The sequence below is a fragment of the Oncorhynchus gorbuscha genome, linkage group LG13 (assembly GCF_021184085.1).
Source record: "Oncorhynchus gorbuscha isolate QuinsamMale2020 ecotype Even-year linkage group LG13, OgorEven_v1.0, whole genome shotgun sequence".
Lineage (NCBI taxonomy): Eukaryota > Metazoa > Chordata > Actinopteri > Salmoniformes > Salmonidae > Oncorhynchus > Oncorhynchus gorbuscha.
The window spans coordinates 83505427-83521087 of record NC_060185.1 but is presented as its reverse complement, the minus strand read 5'-3'; the positions used below and the strand labels follow the sequence as shown (position 1 = coordinate 83521087).

At 43.0% G+C, this 15661-nt stretch overlaps 1 protein-coding gene and 1 long non-coding RNA gene across 2 annotated transcripts; both read left to right on the top strand.

Annotated features, from left to right (window-relative positions):
• The first annotated feature begins 5484 nt into the window (after positions 1-5484).
• Positions 5485-15218, top strand: dnajc4 (DnaJ (Hsp40) homolog, subfamily C, member 4). The gene is made up of 8 exons (XM_046296673.1): positions 5485-5617; positions 6329-6400; positions 6556-6690; positions 6924-7014; positions 8793-8965; positions 10487-10654; positions 13696-13782; positions 13938-15218. The coding sequence occupies exons 3-8, from the start codon at positions 6599-6601 to the stop codon at positions 14035-14037; spliced, it is 711 nt and encodes a 236-aa protein (XP_046152629.1). The 5' UTR covers positions 5485-5617; positions 6329-6400; positions 6556-6598; the 3' UTR covers positions 14038-15218.
• Positions 11872-13616, top strand: LOC123993604. The gene is made up of 2 exons (XR_006831476.1): positions 11872-13056; positions 13100-13616. It is a non-coding gene; the product is annotated as an uncharacterized LOC123993604 (long non-coding RNA).
• Positions 15219-15661: the final 443 nt, after the last annotated feature.

Below are 15661 nucleotides of genomic sequence, written 5' to 3'. Positions count from 1 at the left end.
TCAGTGATCAATGCCTCATTGCCTGCGTCCGTAATGGGTCTGCGGTAAAACGACATCCCCTCATCACTGTCAAACGCTCCCTAAAACACTTCAGCGAGCAGGCCTTTCTGATCGACCTGTCCCGGGTATCCTGGAAGGATATTGACCTCATTCCGTCAGTAGAGAATGCCTGGTTATTCTTTAAAGGTGCTTTCCTCACCATCTTAAAAACGCATGCCCCGTTCAAAAAATGTATAACCGGGAACAGATATAGCCCTTGGTTCACTCCAGACTTGACTGCCCTTGACCAGCGTACTGCATTAGCATCGAATAGCCCCCGTGATATGCAACTTTTCAGGGAAGTTAGGAACCAATATACACAGGCAGTTAGGAAAGCAAAGGCTAGCTTTTTCAAACAGAAATTTGCATCCTGTAGCACAAACTCCCAAAAACTTCTGGGACACTGTAAAGTCCATGGAGAATAAGAGCACCTCCTCCCAGCTGCCCACTGCACTGAGGCTAGGAAACACTGTCACCACCATTTTTTACGGCTGGCCATGCTTTCCACCTGGCTACCCCTACCCCGGTCAACTGCCCTGCACCCCCCACAGCAACTTGCCCAAGCCTCCCCATTTCTCCTTCACCCAAATCCAGATAGCTGATGTTCTGAAAGAGCTGCAAAATCTGGACCCCTACAAATCAGCTGGGCACGACAATCTGGACCCTCTCTTTCTAAAATGATCCACTGCAATTGTTGCAACCCCTATTATTAACCTGTTCAACCTCTCTTTCGTATCGTCTGAGATCCCCAAAGATTGGAAAGCTGCCGCGGTGATCCCCCTCTTCAAAGGGGGGCACACTCTTGACCCAAACTGCTACAGACCTATATCAATCCTACCCTGCCTTTCTAAGGTCGTCGAAAGCCAAGTTAACAAACAGACCATTTCGAATCCCACCGTACCTTCTCCGCTATGCAATCTGGTTTCCGAGCTGGTCATGGGTGCACCTCAGCCACGCTCAAGGTCCTAAACGATTTCATAACCGCCATCGATAAAAGACAATACCGTGCAGCCATATTCATTGACCTGCTTTTGACTCTGTCAATCACCAAATTCTTATCGGCAGACAGCCTTGGTTTCTCAAATGACTGCTTCTCCTACTTCTCAGACAGAGTTCAGTGTGTCAAATTGGAGGGCCTGTTGTCCGGACTTCTGGCAGTCTCTATGGGGGTGCCACAGGGTTCAATTCTCGGGCTGACTCTTTTCTCTGTATACATCAATGATGTCGCTCTTGCTGCTGGTGATTCTCTGATCCAGACGACACCATTCTGCATACTTCTGGCCCTGTGTTATCTAACCTCCAGACAAGCTTCAATGCCATACAACACTTCTTCCGTGGCCTCCAATTGCTCATAAATGTAAGTAAAACTAAATGCATGCTCTTCAACCGATCATTGCCCGCACCTGCCCACTCATCTAGCATCACTACTCTGGACGGTTCTGACTTAGAATATTTGGACTTCTACAAATACCTACGTGTCTGGTTAGACTGTAAACTCTCCTTCCAGACTCACTTTAAGCATCTCTAATCCAAAATTAATTACAGAATCGGCGTCCTATTTTGCATCAAAGCATCCTTTACTCATGCTGAAAAACATACCCTCGTAAAACTGACTATCCTACCGATCCTTGACTTCGGCGATGTCATTTTCAAAATAGCCTCCAATACCCTACTCAGCAAATTGGATGCAGTCTATCACAGTGCCATCCGTTTTGTCACCAAAGCCCCATATACTACCCAACACTGCAACCTTTATGCTCTTGTTGGCTGGCCCTCGCTTCATATTCGTCGCCAAACTCACTGGCTCCAGGCCATCTGTAAGTCTAGGCTAGGTAAAGCCCCGCCTTATCTCAGCTCACTGGTCACCATAGCAGCACCCACCTGTAGCACGCGCACCAGCAGGTATATTTCACTGGTCACCCCCAATTCCTCCTTTGGCCGCCTTTCCTTCCAGTTCTCTGCTGTCAATGACTGGAGCGAATTGTAAAAAACACTGAAGCTGGAGACTCATATCGCCCTCACTAACTTTAAGCACCAGCTGTCAGAGCAGCTCACAGATCATTGCACCTGTACATAGCCCATCTGTAAATAGTCCAAATAACTCTGTGTTGTTGTTTGTGTCGCACTGCTTTGCTTTATCTTGGCCAGGTCGCAGTTGTAAATGAGAACTTGTTCTCAACTGGCCTACCTGGTTAAATAGAGGTGAAATAAAAAATAAAAACATGTTTAAAAAAACTTGTTTATCTAACCCAGTCGCAAAAGTCCACGTAAAACCGAATCACCAAGTTGGGACCGGACCCTTCATCAAAAAGTCTGGGAAGAGAGGCAAGTGGTGCTTGACCGAACGCCAGGGTAGTGGGTTCGATCCCCGGGACCACCCATACGTAGAATGTATGCACACATGACTGTAAGTCGCTTTGGATAAAAGCGTCTGCTAAATGGCATATATTATTATTATTACAAGGGCGGTGGGGGGGTACCCACCGAATCTGACCGCCCTCTCTCTTCTAGTAGCCTCCCGTAACTGGCAACCGTGAGCAGTCACCGCATACCCCATAGCCAGGCAGACAAGACATTTGCTCTGAACACAGTCCTAACCGAGGTACTGGAAAGTTGCCATCTGTAATTCATAGCTTCCCCAAGATTGCTACATGTCTTTCCAGGGAGTGTGTATGTAGTACGTGGCAATATGCACACGGACTGGTTCAAGGGAGGGCAGTTTCAACGTACTCCAAACTAAGAGAAACTACATATTGTTAGAATTGCGTAAATTCGAATCTGGTATCAGGATAAATATAACAATGAGTCACCGATTTTATACTATGTATTTTTATTAGCTAAGTAATAAATGGCAAATGCAACTTTCGTATATACGGGCTCACTGTAATGCCACGCAGGGCAGAACAGAGAACTGACAAGATGTATGTAAACAGTATTCTTTATACTGTGATAGGCCAACAGACGGGTTGGAACTGTCTATCACAGTAGAGACTGGGCGTGGTTTAAACTTGCTCAGCCTATTGCAGGCGCTCAGGCGGGTCCCCGCCTCTTGGCGCTTCTGTTGATAGATGTAACTGTTGCTGTGAAGAACATCCATGCGCTGATGCTCCATTCCGTTATCTCTCACCTGGTTCCTGTTATAAAACAAACGACTGCTTGTTCTGCACCCCCCCCGCTCTGAATGTGCCCCCCCCCCAACTCATTGGACAGTTCCTGTCTTCTGTATTTTTCCATCATGAGAAAGGCCCATGGCCCTGAAGCTTTTAACAATGTTTCAAGTCAGCTATGTTGCATAACACATACATATACATCCACACAAGCCAACAGCAGATAATATTCAATCATATATATATATGGTCATGGCTATAATGTAAAACACAGGATCCAACCATATAGATCGTGAGTATCTTTCAGAGAAATGCTATAACCACATGACTGGAGGCATGATCTCGTCCCCAAACCCGGCTTAGCCACCGTCGTCTCGCTTGTTTTCTTAGTCCTTTTACTAATTACAACAGTAAATTGAAGAATAACAAATGGTTTGAGGTTAGAAAATTAGGAGAACAAGTACAACCTCCAGCACACAACGTCCAGGGGGTGAGCACGCTCTACCACTAGGGGAAAGTTTTGTTGGCGCAACGTAACACGGTCTTGTTTTGCAATTGTTTGTTTAGTAGTGTGAATCATTCCTGTTCACACCGAGGTGAAGAGCGGAATAATTGAAGTAATAAATCCCAGCCTCACATTTTTCACTTGTGGAAGGTGGGGCTTCTAGCGAGGCACTGATTTCATCGGGCTCGTCAGGCGTGATTGTAGATCCTTCAACCAAAGTCGCGGGAGCACCGAAGTTGACTGACTGAAATGTGATGCTTTTCATGGCACTCCGATTCCGAAGTGACTTTTTCATAGCAGGTTAGGAGACTAATGTTAGGAAAATGGTTAGCGAAAATGCTCTCCCAACCTGCTACAAAAATCACGTTTCAAAGTGTTTTGGAAACAGTGTGTCCCATGCAGGAAAAGTATTTGAATTAATTTTCGGGCTGAATCGTTTTACAAGAGTCCAATATTGGGAGAAAACTGTAGCTAAGGAGCTGCTTTAAACTGAATAGCTAGTGAACTGGCTTGGTAGTAGCCCTTCATCATGACTCTCAGTTCCATTAGATTTCACATATACAGTGCATTCAGAAAGTATTCAGACCCCTTGACTTTTTCCACATGTTGATAAGTTACAGGCTCATTCTAAAATGGATTACATTAAAAATGTTCTTCATCAATCTACAATGTGAGTATTCAGACCCTTTGCTATGAGACTTGAAATTGAGCTCAGGTACATCCTGTTTCCATTGATCATCCTTGAGATGTTTCTACAACTTGATTGGAGTCCACATGTGGTAAATTCAATTGCTTGGACATGATTTGGAAAGGCACACACCTGGCTATATAAGGTCCCACAGTTGACAGAGCATGTCAGATCATTAACCAAGTCATGAGGTCGAAGGAATTGTCCGTGGAGTACTGGGACAGGATTGAGTGAGGCAAAGATCTGGGGAAGGGTACCAAAAAAACAACTGCAGCTTTGTACGTCCCGAAGAACAAAGTGGCCTCGATCATTCTTAAATGAAATAATTTTGGAAACACCAAGACTCTTCCTAGAGCTGGCCTCCCAGCCAAACTGATCGATCGGGGGAGAAGGGTCTTGTTCAGGGAAGTGACCAAGAACCCAATGGTCACTCTGACAGAGCTCCAGAGTTCCTCTATGGAGATGTTAAATCAGTTTCTCGCCAATATTCGTGTAACTGTTTGAAATAAACAACACCTTGTCCTGACAAGGTAACGTACACAAAAATAGATCTAGTTATAAAGATGCTTACCACATACGGTTCCCTCCACCGCTCTAGCATAAACAAGTAAAGTCAAGCCTGAATAACGAACATGTTTCGTTACAATTTCTGGAGTCGGCGCTGACTGAACTAAAGCCTTGAGCGTTTGGTAAAGTCATAAACATGTTCAAAAACAGTCGGTGAGAGACACAAGTGTGTGGTCTCAAGTTTAAACAAAAGTAAGTCCAGGAAGTGGTTTTGGGATAGAGGGTCGAAACAATCAGGTCAGCCTCGCCCACTCTCACAGCAGAGTTGTGTTCAGTTCGCTTGAACATTTACTACGTTGCGGAACAGTTTGTACTGAACAACACTTTTCCCCAATACGTCATTGAACATACTTTTGATTTAATGTAGAAATTTGCTGTTAGCAAAAAAAAACAATCCAATTGATGCATCTCTTGTAGAGAATGGAAAGGCATGAAAGGGTTAACCCTTCAAAATAAAAAACGTTTAGTAGCGTATGGTCGTGCTCAGTATGGAAAAAACGTTTAGAAAGGGAATGAAGCTGGGTACTATCGTCCTGAATTTGTCAAATAGGAACACATGTGTTTTCCGTTGTAAAACATTTTTGCCACAGCGTCCCTTACTGAAAACTACCCTACCCAGACAGCAGCACTGCACTCTGTAAAAGACACTTATGTAACAACCCGTTCCCATTATTTTTTTTTGTTATGAAACGAAGAAAATGCCGTTTTTTGGTACGTCTGTGCTTCTTTACCCTTAATTCTGTCTTTTGTTAAAATACTAGTGTGTTTTTGCCACATGAAATCATAGGTCAACAGTCTCTTTAGTTGATTTAGCTAGCTAGCTAACGTTAGCTACTACTGGCTGAATTCTACCTAGTTAGCTAGCTAGCCATGCTAACTAGAGTACACTGTGTTGACTGTACAATTTGGACCGATAATAACTAAATATATATGCATAAAGTAAGTTAACTGGGTAGCCAGTTACGTCCACAAGTGTATAGCTACAGATACTATCAAGTTTGTTTAATGCTTCTCCACACTAGCTAACGTTAACTAGCCAGGACAGCTAACAAATGTTCAAAACATAATCAATTGAGTAACTAGTTAGTTGATTTGCAAGGGACAGGACAACGTGTAACTTGCTGTGAATTACTGTAGATAATGACTGAACTGTTGTTGTATTCATGCTGTGACTACAGTGTCTTCAAACTCTTCTCATTTTAAATTGGGCAGCGTCAATCTCAGTGGAAAGATTCAAGGGACTAGCTATGTTGACTCTATTTATCAAGTTAAAAAAAGACTAGCTCTGTTGACTATTTATCAAGTTAAAAAAAGACTAGCTCTGTTGACTATATTTATCAAGTTAAAAAAAGACTAGCTCTGTTGACTATGCTCAAAGCCTGCAAAATATATGACGCCCTCTTTGCTCTTGTTGTGTTGCAGTGACTGAGTGGACTCTCCTCTTTCTCCTGTTGCTGACCACTATCTTTTCAATGACATCCTACTGACTGAACGGTATATGTGACAACGGCACCCTATTATCACATTATATGGGGAAAGCATTTGTAACTGTCTTTGATGTAATAGGCATGTGATTGATAACTCATCCCTAGATATAGTTTTTATACTTGCCACTACTGATATTGTCCTATGTCTTTTCTCCTCCGTAGGTAATTTGTTTTGTAAACTCTATAGGCAACAATACTTCCCACCATGCAGTTGGAGGCCCAGTTGCGTCTTTGTCAGAGCTGTCTATGGTGCTGCAAGAGCGGACTGCGCCTGCTCTTTCAGAGCTCTATGCACAGGTATGCTCTCTCCCTCTACAGTATTTACCTTTGTGCACAGCTATACAATGTGCATGGTAGTGTGTTTGTGTGCATTTGATACTTGTCTAGTTACACTGTACTTACACTAGTATGCTGATGATTGTGGTCTGTTAGGCATTGTTGAGTCCAAGGTCCCAATACTGTACTGTATGTGGTCCCAGTACTGTGTGTTGTTATCCTTTATAATTAGCATTCATTGAGTCTCATTGCAGAGCGGCATTTAACCACTACGACCTTCTTGGTGTAAAACCTGATGCCACACTGGAGCAAATCAAGAATGCATTTTTCGATAAATCAAAAAAGGTACGACAATCTCCTAACTTATCAACTAAAATCTTTAAATACTTAGTAAATTCATAAAAGGCACATGGTTTAAGCAGCACATATTTAGGGTTTATTGTTGCATGCAATTATGGTTTATAAGGAATTGCAGCTTCTCTCACCGACCACACGAGTGCACTCTTCCACAGTATTTTTCTATCTTCCAACATCACATTCCCACTGTGTTCATGATTAAATATACAGTGAGCTCCAGTATTGGGACAGTGACATGTTTTGTTTTGGCACTGTACTCCAACACTTTGAATTTAAAATTAGGTTAATGTGCATTTTCATCCATATTGGTTGAACCTTTTAGAAATTACAGCATGTATTGTACATAGTAACCCCATTTTAGGGGCCCAAAAATATTGGGACAAATTCACTTATGTCTTTTAAAGTTGTCAAATTTAGTATTTGGTCCCATATTCCTAGCACATGATTACATCAAGTTTGTGAGTCTACAAACTTGTTGGATGCTATTGCTGTTTGTTTTGGTTGTGTTTCAGATCATTTTGTGCCCAATCGAAATTAATGGTAAATAATGTATTGTAATATGCCATTTAGCAGACGCTTTTATCCAAAGCGACTTACAGTCATGTGTGCATACATTCTACGTATGGGTGGTCCCGGGAATCGAACCCACTACCCTGGCGTTACAAGCGCCATGCTCTACCAACTGAGCTACAGAAGGACCAGTATTGTCATTTTGGAGTCACTTTTATTGTAAATAGGAATAGAATATGTTTCTAAACACTATATTAATGTGGCTGCTACCATGATTATGGATTATCCTGAATGAATCATGAGTAATGATGAGTGAGAAAGTTAGACACACAAATATCATACCTCCAAGACATGCTAACCTCTCACCATTACAATAACAGAGGATGTTAGCATTTTTGGGGTGTGTTATGATATTTGTGCGTCTATCTTTCTCACTAATCATTATTCACGATTCATTCAGGACCGCCTGTAATCATGGTAACATCCACATTAATGTAGAAGAGACATTCTGTTCTTACAAAATAATAGTCACAAGCGAGATGTAATCATTGCGCGCTAGGAATATGGGACCAAATACTAAACTTTTGATTACTTTAATAAACATATAAGTGAATTTTTCCCAATAATTTTGGTCCCCTAATAATAATAATAATAATATATGCCATTTAGCAGACGCTTTTATCCAAAGCGACTTAGTCATGTGTGCATACATTCTACGTATGGGTGATCCCGGGAATCGAACCCATGGGGGGGACTATGTATAAAAAGTGCTGTAATTTCTAAACGGTTCACCCGATATGGTTGAAAATACCCTCAAATTAAAGCTGATGGTCTCATACTCACGTATAATTTCAAATCCAAAGGGCTGGAGTACAGAGCCAAAACAACAAATGTGTCACTGTCCCAATACTTTTGGAGCTCACTGTTGTACTGTTTGTTTTGGTGTTGTGAGGATCTCTATGTTAACAGGGATGTACAGTATATTTACCAGTACATATTTTTATTGTGTGTGTGTGTTGTATTATGTCAGTACATGAGTTTTCTGCAGTTTGTAGCTACACAGTAAGTTTATATCTATCTGTATGTATGCATGTACAGTAGTAACCCTGGTTTTTCCAAATCCTCATCCTGACTGCTCAAATGTAGTGTACACAAATCCATTTAGCACCGACTGAAACAGCAGGACCATTCAACAGATTGATGGTATCTACTGCTTTTTCATCACTAATCCTCACTGCCCCCTGTCTCTCTACCAGATGCACCCAGACAGTGACCCGTCTAACCCGGGGCTGCATGGCCAGTTTGTGGAGCTGAACGAGGCCTACAGGGTGCTGAGTAAGGAGGTGTCCAGGAGAGAGTACGACCTGCGGCAACGGCACCCTTACACCGGGGGACAGGCCTTCAGACCCACCTCCACATACAACCCCAGGTACATAAACAAATGTGCACACACTCAAGCAAGCAGGAACTAACCCATACACACACACACGTGTCCCATTATGGCTGGTGAAAACCAAACACTGCATTCCACAGTAAGAAGCTCATACAAATGGTCAAGCATGGTGTTGGTGGTAGTGTGATGGTTTGATGCTTCCCTGCCTCAGGACCTGGACGACTTGCCTTAATAGAAGGAACCATACATTCTGCTCTGTATCAGAGAATTCTACAGGAGAATGTCAGGCCATCTGTCTGTGAGCTGAAGCTGAAGGACAGCTGGGTCATGCAGCAAGACAATGGTTCTACATAAAAATGGCTAAAAATAAACACATTTGAAGTTTTGGAATTGCCTATTCAAAGTCCAGACCTAATCCCAATTGAGAATTTGTGTCAGGACTTGAAACGAGCAGTTCATGCTTGAAAACCCATATATGTCATTGAGTTAAAGCAGTTCTGCATGCAAGAGTGGGCTAATATTCCTCCACAGCGATGTTAGACTGATCAACAACTATGGGAAGTATTTGGTTGGAGTCATTGCAGCTGAAGGTGGGGGGAAATTACTTTTTCACACAGGGGAATCAGGTGTTGCACAACTTTGTTAAGTAAATAAATAAAACAAGTATCACTTTTGTTTATTTGTAAACTCAGGTTCCCTTGATCTAAATTAGGTTTTGGTTGAAAATCTGATAACAGTCAGTATCAAAAATATGCTAAAGTAGAGAAAAGTAGAAAGGGTGCAAATACCTTTTCACGGCGCTGTATATACTGTATTTGTATTTATTATGGATCCCCATTAGGTCCTGCCAAGGCAGCAGCTGCTCTTCCTGAGGTCCCGCAAAATTAAGGCAGTTTATACCATTTAAAAAACATTACAATACATTCACAGATGCTATCTTCTGTATACCACCCCTACCTTGTCACAGCACAACTGATTGGCTGAAATGCATTAAGAAGGAAAGAAATCCAGAAATGAACTTTTAACAAGGCACACGTATTAATTGAAATGCATTTCAGATGACTACCTCATGAAGCTGGTTGAGAGAATGCTAAGCGTGTGCAAAGCTGTCATCAAGGCAAAGGATGGCTACTTTGAAGAATTTCAAATATCAAATATATTTTGATTTGTTTAACACTTTTCTGGTTACTACAGGATTCCATATGTGTTATTTCATAGTTTGTACGTCTTCACTATTATTCTACAATGTAGAAAATAGTACAAACAATGAAAAAACGTTGAATGAGATTGTGTGTCCAAACTTTTGACTTGATTTGATTTACTGTATATATAATCTGGACTGTGAAATTGCTCGACCTAATATTTCTTAGTTCCATTCTTTTACGTTTTAGATTTGTGTGTATTATTAGATATTACTGCAGTGTTGGAGCTAGGAACACATGCATTTCGCTACACCCACAATAACATCTGCTAAATATATGTATGTGACCAATAGAATTATATTCTATATTCTCAAGAGTTTTTCCCCTTTTCTCTCTCTCTGTCTACCTCTCTCAGGGCGGAAGCTCAGGAGAGTATGCGCTACTGGGATCAGTTCAAACACTCTCGGCCTCAGGAGACCACAGCTGAGGAGTGGGAGAGGAAGAGGAAGAGGAACTTTAGAATAGTTAGCTACTGTATGCTCATCATGGGCCTGAGCATCAGCACTCACGTTCTCTTCTTTAGGTAACATCATGGGACTGAGCATCAGCGCTCACGTTCTCTATTTTAGGTAACATCATAGGACTGAGCATCAGCGCTCACGTTCTCTTTAGGTAACATCATAGGACTGAGCATCAGCGCTCACGTTCTCTTCTTTAGGTAACATCATGGGCCTGGGCATCAGCGCTCACGTTCTCTTCTTTAGGTAACATCATAGGACTGAGCATCAGCGCTCACGTTCTCTTCTTTAGGTAACATTATGGGCCTGAGCATCAGCGCTCACATTCTCTACTTTAGGTAACATCATGGGACTGAGCATCAGCGCTCACATTCTCTTCTTTAGGTAACATCATGGGTATGAGCATCAGCGCTCACGTTCTCTTCTTTAGGTAATATCATGGGTCTGAGCATCAGCGCTCACGTTCTCTACTTTAGGTAACATCATGGGCCTGAGCATCAACGCTCACGTTCTATTCTTTAGGTAACATCATGGGCCTGAGCATCAGCGCTCACGTTCTCTTTAGGTAACATCATAGGACTGAGCATCAGCGCTCACGTTCTCTTCTTTAGGTAACATCATGTGCCTGAGCATCAGCGCTCACGTTCTCTACTTTAGGTAACATCATGGGCCTGGGCATCAGCGCTCACGTTCTCTACTTTAGGTAACATCATGGGACTGAGCATCAGCGCTCACGTTCTCTTCTTTAAGTAACATCATAGGACTGAGCATCAGCGCTCACGGTCTCTACTTTAGGTAACATCATGGGACTGAGCATCAGCGCTCACATTCTCTTCTTTAGGTAACATCATGGGACTGAGCATCAGCGCTCACATTCTCTTTAGGTAACATCATGGGCCTGGGCATCAGCGCTCACGTTCTCTTTAGGTAACATCATGGGCCTGAGCATCAGCGCTCACGTTCTCTTCTTTAGGTAACATCATGGGACTGAGCATCAGCGCTCACGTTCTCTTTAGGTAACATCATGGGCCTGAGCATCAGCGCTCACGTTCTCTTCTTTAGGTAACATCATGGGACTGAGCATCAGCGCTCACGTTCTCTTTAGGTAACATCATGGGCCTGAGCATCAGCGCTCACGTTCTCTACTTTAGGTAACATCATAGGACTGAGCATAAGCGCTCACGGTCTCTACTTTAGGTAACATCATGGGACTGAGCATCAGCGCTCACGTTCTCTTTAGGTAACATCATGGGCCTGAGCATCAGCGCTCACGTTCTCTACTTTAGGTAACATCATAGGACTGAGCATAAGCGCTCACGGTCTCTACTTTAGGTAACATCATGGGACTGAGCATCAGCGCTCACGGTCTCTACTTTAGGTAACATCATGGGCCTGGGCATCAGCGCTCACGTTCTCTTCTTTAGGTAACATCATGGGCCTGGGCATCAGCGCTCACGTTCTCTTCTTTAGGTAACATCATAGGACTGAGCATCAGCGCTCACGTTCTCTTCTTTAGGTAACATCATGGGCCTGAGCATCAGCGCTCACATTCTCTTTAGGTAACATCATAGGACCGAGCATCAGCGCTCACGTTCTCTTTAGGGTACATCATGGGCCTGAGCATCAGCGCTCACATTCTCTACTTTAGGTAACATCATGGGCCTGAGCATCAGCACTCACGTTCTCTTCTTTAGTTAACATCATGGGACTGAGCATCAGCGCTCACGTTCTCTATTTTAGGTAACATCATAGGACTGAGCATCAGCGCTCACGTTCTCTATTTTAGGTAACATCATAGGACTGAGCATCAGCGCTCACGTTCTCTTCTTTAGGTAACATCATGGGCCTGAGCATCAGCGCTCACGTTCTATTCTTTAGGTAACATCATGGGACTGAGCATCAGCGCTCACGTTCTATTCTTTAGGTAACATCATGGGACTGAGCATCAGCGCTCACATTCTCTTCTTTAGGTAATATCATGGGTCTGAGCATCAGCGCTCACGTTCTCTACTTTAGGTAACATCATGGGCCTGAGCATCAGCGCTCACATTCTCTTTAGGTAACATCATAGGACCGAGCATCAGCGCTCACGTTCTCTTCTTTAGGTAACATCATGGGCCTGAGCATCAGCGCTCACGTTCTCTTTAGGAAACATCATAGGACTGAGCATCAGCGCTCACGTTCTCTTTAGGTTACGTCATGGGCCTGAGCATCAGCGCTCACATTCTCTACTTTAGGTAACATCATGGGCCTGAGCATCAGCGCTCACGTTCTCTTCTTTAGTTAACATCATGGGACTGAGCATCAGCGCTCACGTTCTCTACTTTAGGTAACATCATAGGACTGAGCATCAGCGCTCACGTTCTCTTCTTTAGGTAACATCATGGGCCTGGGCATCAGCGCTCCCGTTCTCTACTTTAGGTAACATCATGGGCCTGAGCATCAACGCTCACGTTCTCTTCTTTAGGTAACATGGAACTGAGCATCAGCGCTCACGTTCTCTTCTTTAGGTAACATCATGGAACTGAGCATCAGCGCTCACGTTCTCTACTTTAGGTAAAATCATGGGACTGGGCATCAGCGCTCACGTTCTCTTCAGGTAATATGGGAAAAGACCAGAGTGAAACTGATACTTGGACATTAAAACTGTATGTATGTATGTACACTCAGCACATAATTAAATACGAAATGCAGGACTTCTGTCACGTTCAAGGAAAGGAATCACACTTCTGTCACTCAAATGCATTTCTGAGTAATGTGCTAAAATGTGACATTTGACTATTACTGCTATTATTATGTTTTTACTCATTCATAGTCTAGACTAAATGGTCTGTAGACTCTGATAACTGTCTGTTTTGTAGGCACAGGTGCCCCTGGCTCAGACCCAGGTTGTGCTGTCATATATCTAGTAATCTGTGTTTTGGCACGATGACTTGAAAGCACTTTTATTGTTTGTAGAGATTCAACTTTTCCTGGTATGACTATTTGTACTAGTACGGAATAATAAAACATGAATAATAATCCAAATACCAATTGAACTGGCAACGATATTCCACTGTGTGCAAGTCTGTTGTCTGACAGGTCTCTCTGTCTTCCGGTCACACAGAAAGTTGGAGTCAGTCCATAACAACTTCATGGACGAAAAGGACAGGGTCATCACACAAATCTACAACGAGTCCAAAAAAAGGGCAAGGTGTGTGAGAATTCAAACGTGTTATAAGTCTTTATTACGTGTGTTACTACACTGTTGTAGTTACGGTAGTGGTAATTATCAACCTTGCATTGAGTATGTATTAATATGTAGGATATACCTGAGACTGGACCTGATTTCTTAATTTTGATTTGCAGAGTGAACGGGTTTAAGAAGCAGACAGAGATTCTCAGACAGAAACATGCAGAATTCCTGGAGAAATACAAAATCACTCGCAACAGTGGAGAGGACAAGTAGGAGTTTCGTAGAATAAGAGTACACCTTAAAACAAGGTGGATTGAGTTGGCGGAAGGCCAATGAAGAGGAATGGAGTCAGTCAGGAAGGGGAGTGAACGGTTGAGTGTGTTAGGAGTAGTTAGCTTTCAAAGAAAATAACATTGGGGCAAACGTTGATGATGTGCACAGCTGATGTTTGCTTGGACCTCGGATACTAAAGATGTGTATTAACAACAGTATGTAATGCCTGGTTGAAACTGGAACTGGAACGGCATATGGGGTACATGTCTTTGTCACATTGTCACGTTCTATGTTTCTTCAGAAGCAGAATGTTTGTGGAGGTTTGGTCCGGTCTCAGAAGATTAACAGCAGTAGGACCTGGTCGTTAGCAATACATCTCTTCCTGTGTTGGATGGAACCAAGACTCCTGTTAGCCAGTTGCTAATTGGTTCACAGTGACATGCCGTTTTCCCCCATGCCCGTTCAGAGGAAGTCTGATTGGGGTTCATATGACAGTGTGAATTTGCACACTGGAGATCCAGTACAGTGTTGCGTACTGAAGACAAATCAAAGGTAAAAATCCCTTCATGATGGATAGGGGGTGCTGTGTACAGCTTCCCTTGAACCAATGGGATTCAGTCATTGTGCCTCTCTGTGAGTCAATGATATCATGGAACTCTTGACATCGCTACTGGGCCTATGGTGGACCCAAATACAGTCATAAAGAGTTTTTCCTGACAATGATACCTATAGGCAATATTTCGGGCCTAGAGCATTTCCTGGTCATATGATGAGGGAAAACTGTTCCCAGATACAGTGCATTCGGAAAGTATTCAGACCCCTTGACTTTTTCCACATTTTGTTACATTACAGCCTTATTCTAAAATTGATTAAATATTTTTTCCCCCCTCATCAATCTACACACAATACCCCATAATGAAAGTATAAACAGGTTTTTAGAAATGATTGCAAATTTATAAAAAACAAAAAACTGAAATATCACATTTACATAAGTATTCAGACCCTTTACCCAGTACTTTGTTAAAGTACCTTTGGCATTTTTCTCTGCAGTTATTCTCAAGCTCTGTCAGGTTGGATGGGGAGTGTTGCTGCACAGCTATTTTCAGGTCTCTCCAGAGATGTTTGATCGAGTTCATGTCCGGGCTCTGGCTGGGCCACACTAGGACATTCAGAGACTTGTCCCGAAGCCACTCCTGTGTTGTTTTGGCTGTGTGCTTAGGGTCGTTGTCCTGTTGGAAGGTGAACCTTCGCCCCAGTCTGAGGTCCTGAGTGCTCTGGAGCAGGTTTTCATCAAGGATCTCTCTGTACTTTGCTCTGTTCATATTTCCCTCAATCCCGACCAGTCTCCCAGTCCCTGCCTCTTTAAAACATCCCACAGCATGATACTGCCACCACCATGCTTCACCGTAGGGATGGTGCCAGGATTTCTCCAGACGTGACACTTAGCATTCAGGCCAAAGAGTCCAGTCTTGGTTTCATCAGACCAGAGAATCTTGTTTCTCCTGGTCTGAGAGTCCTTTAAGTACCTTTTGGTCACTCTACCATAAAGGCCTGAATGGTGGAGTGTTGCAGAGATAGTTGTCCTTCTGGAAGTTTCTCCCATCTCTACAGAGGAACTCTGGAG

Excerpts from the sequence above, each read along its gene's own strand:
- dnajc4 (XM_046296673.1), top strand. The coding sequence starts at position 6,599 with ATGCAGTTGGAGGCCCAGTTGCGTCTTTGTCAGAGCTGTCTATGGTGC. Across the intron at positions 7,015-8,792 it reads TTTTCGATAAATCAAAAAAG|ATGCACCCAGACAGTGACCC; the intron begins GTACGACAATCT and ends TCTCTCTACCAG. Across the intron at positions 13,783-13,937 it reads GAGTCCAAAAAAAGGGCAAG|AGTGAACGGGTTTAAGAAGC; the intron begins GTGTGTGAGAAT and ends TTTGATTTGCAG.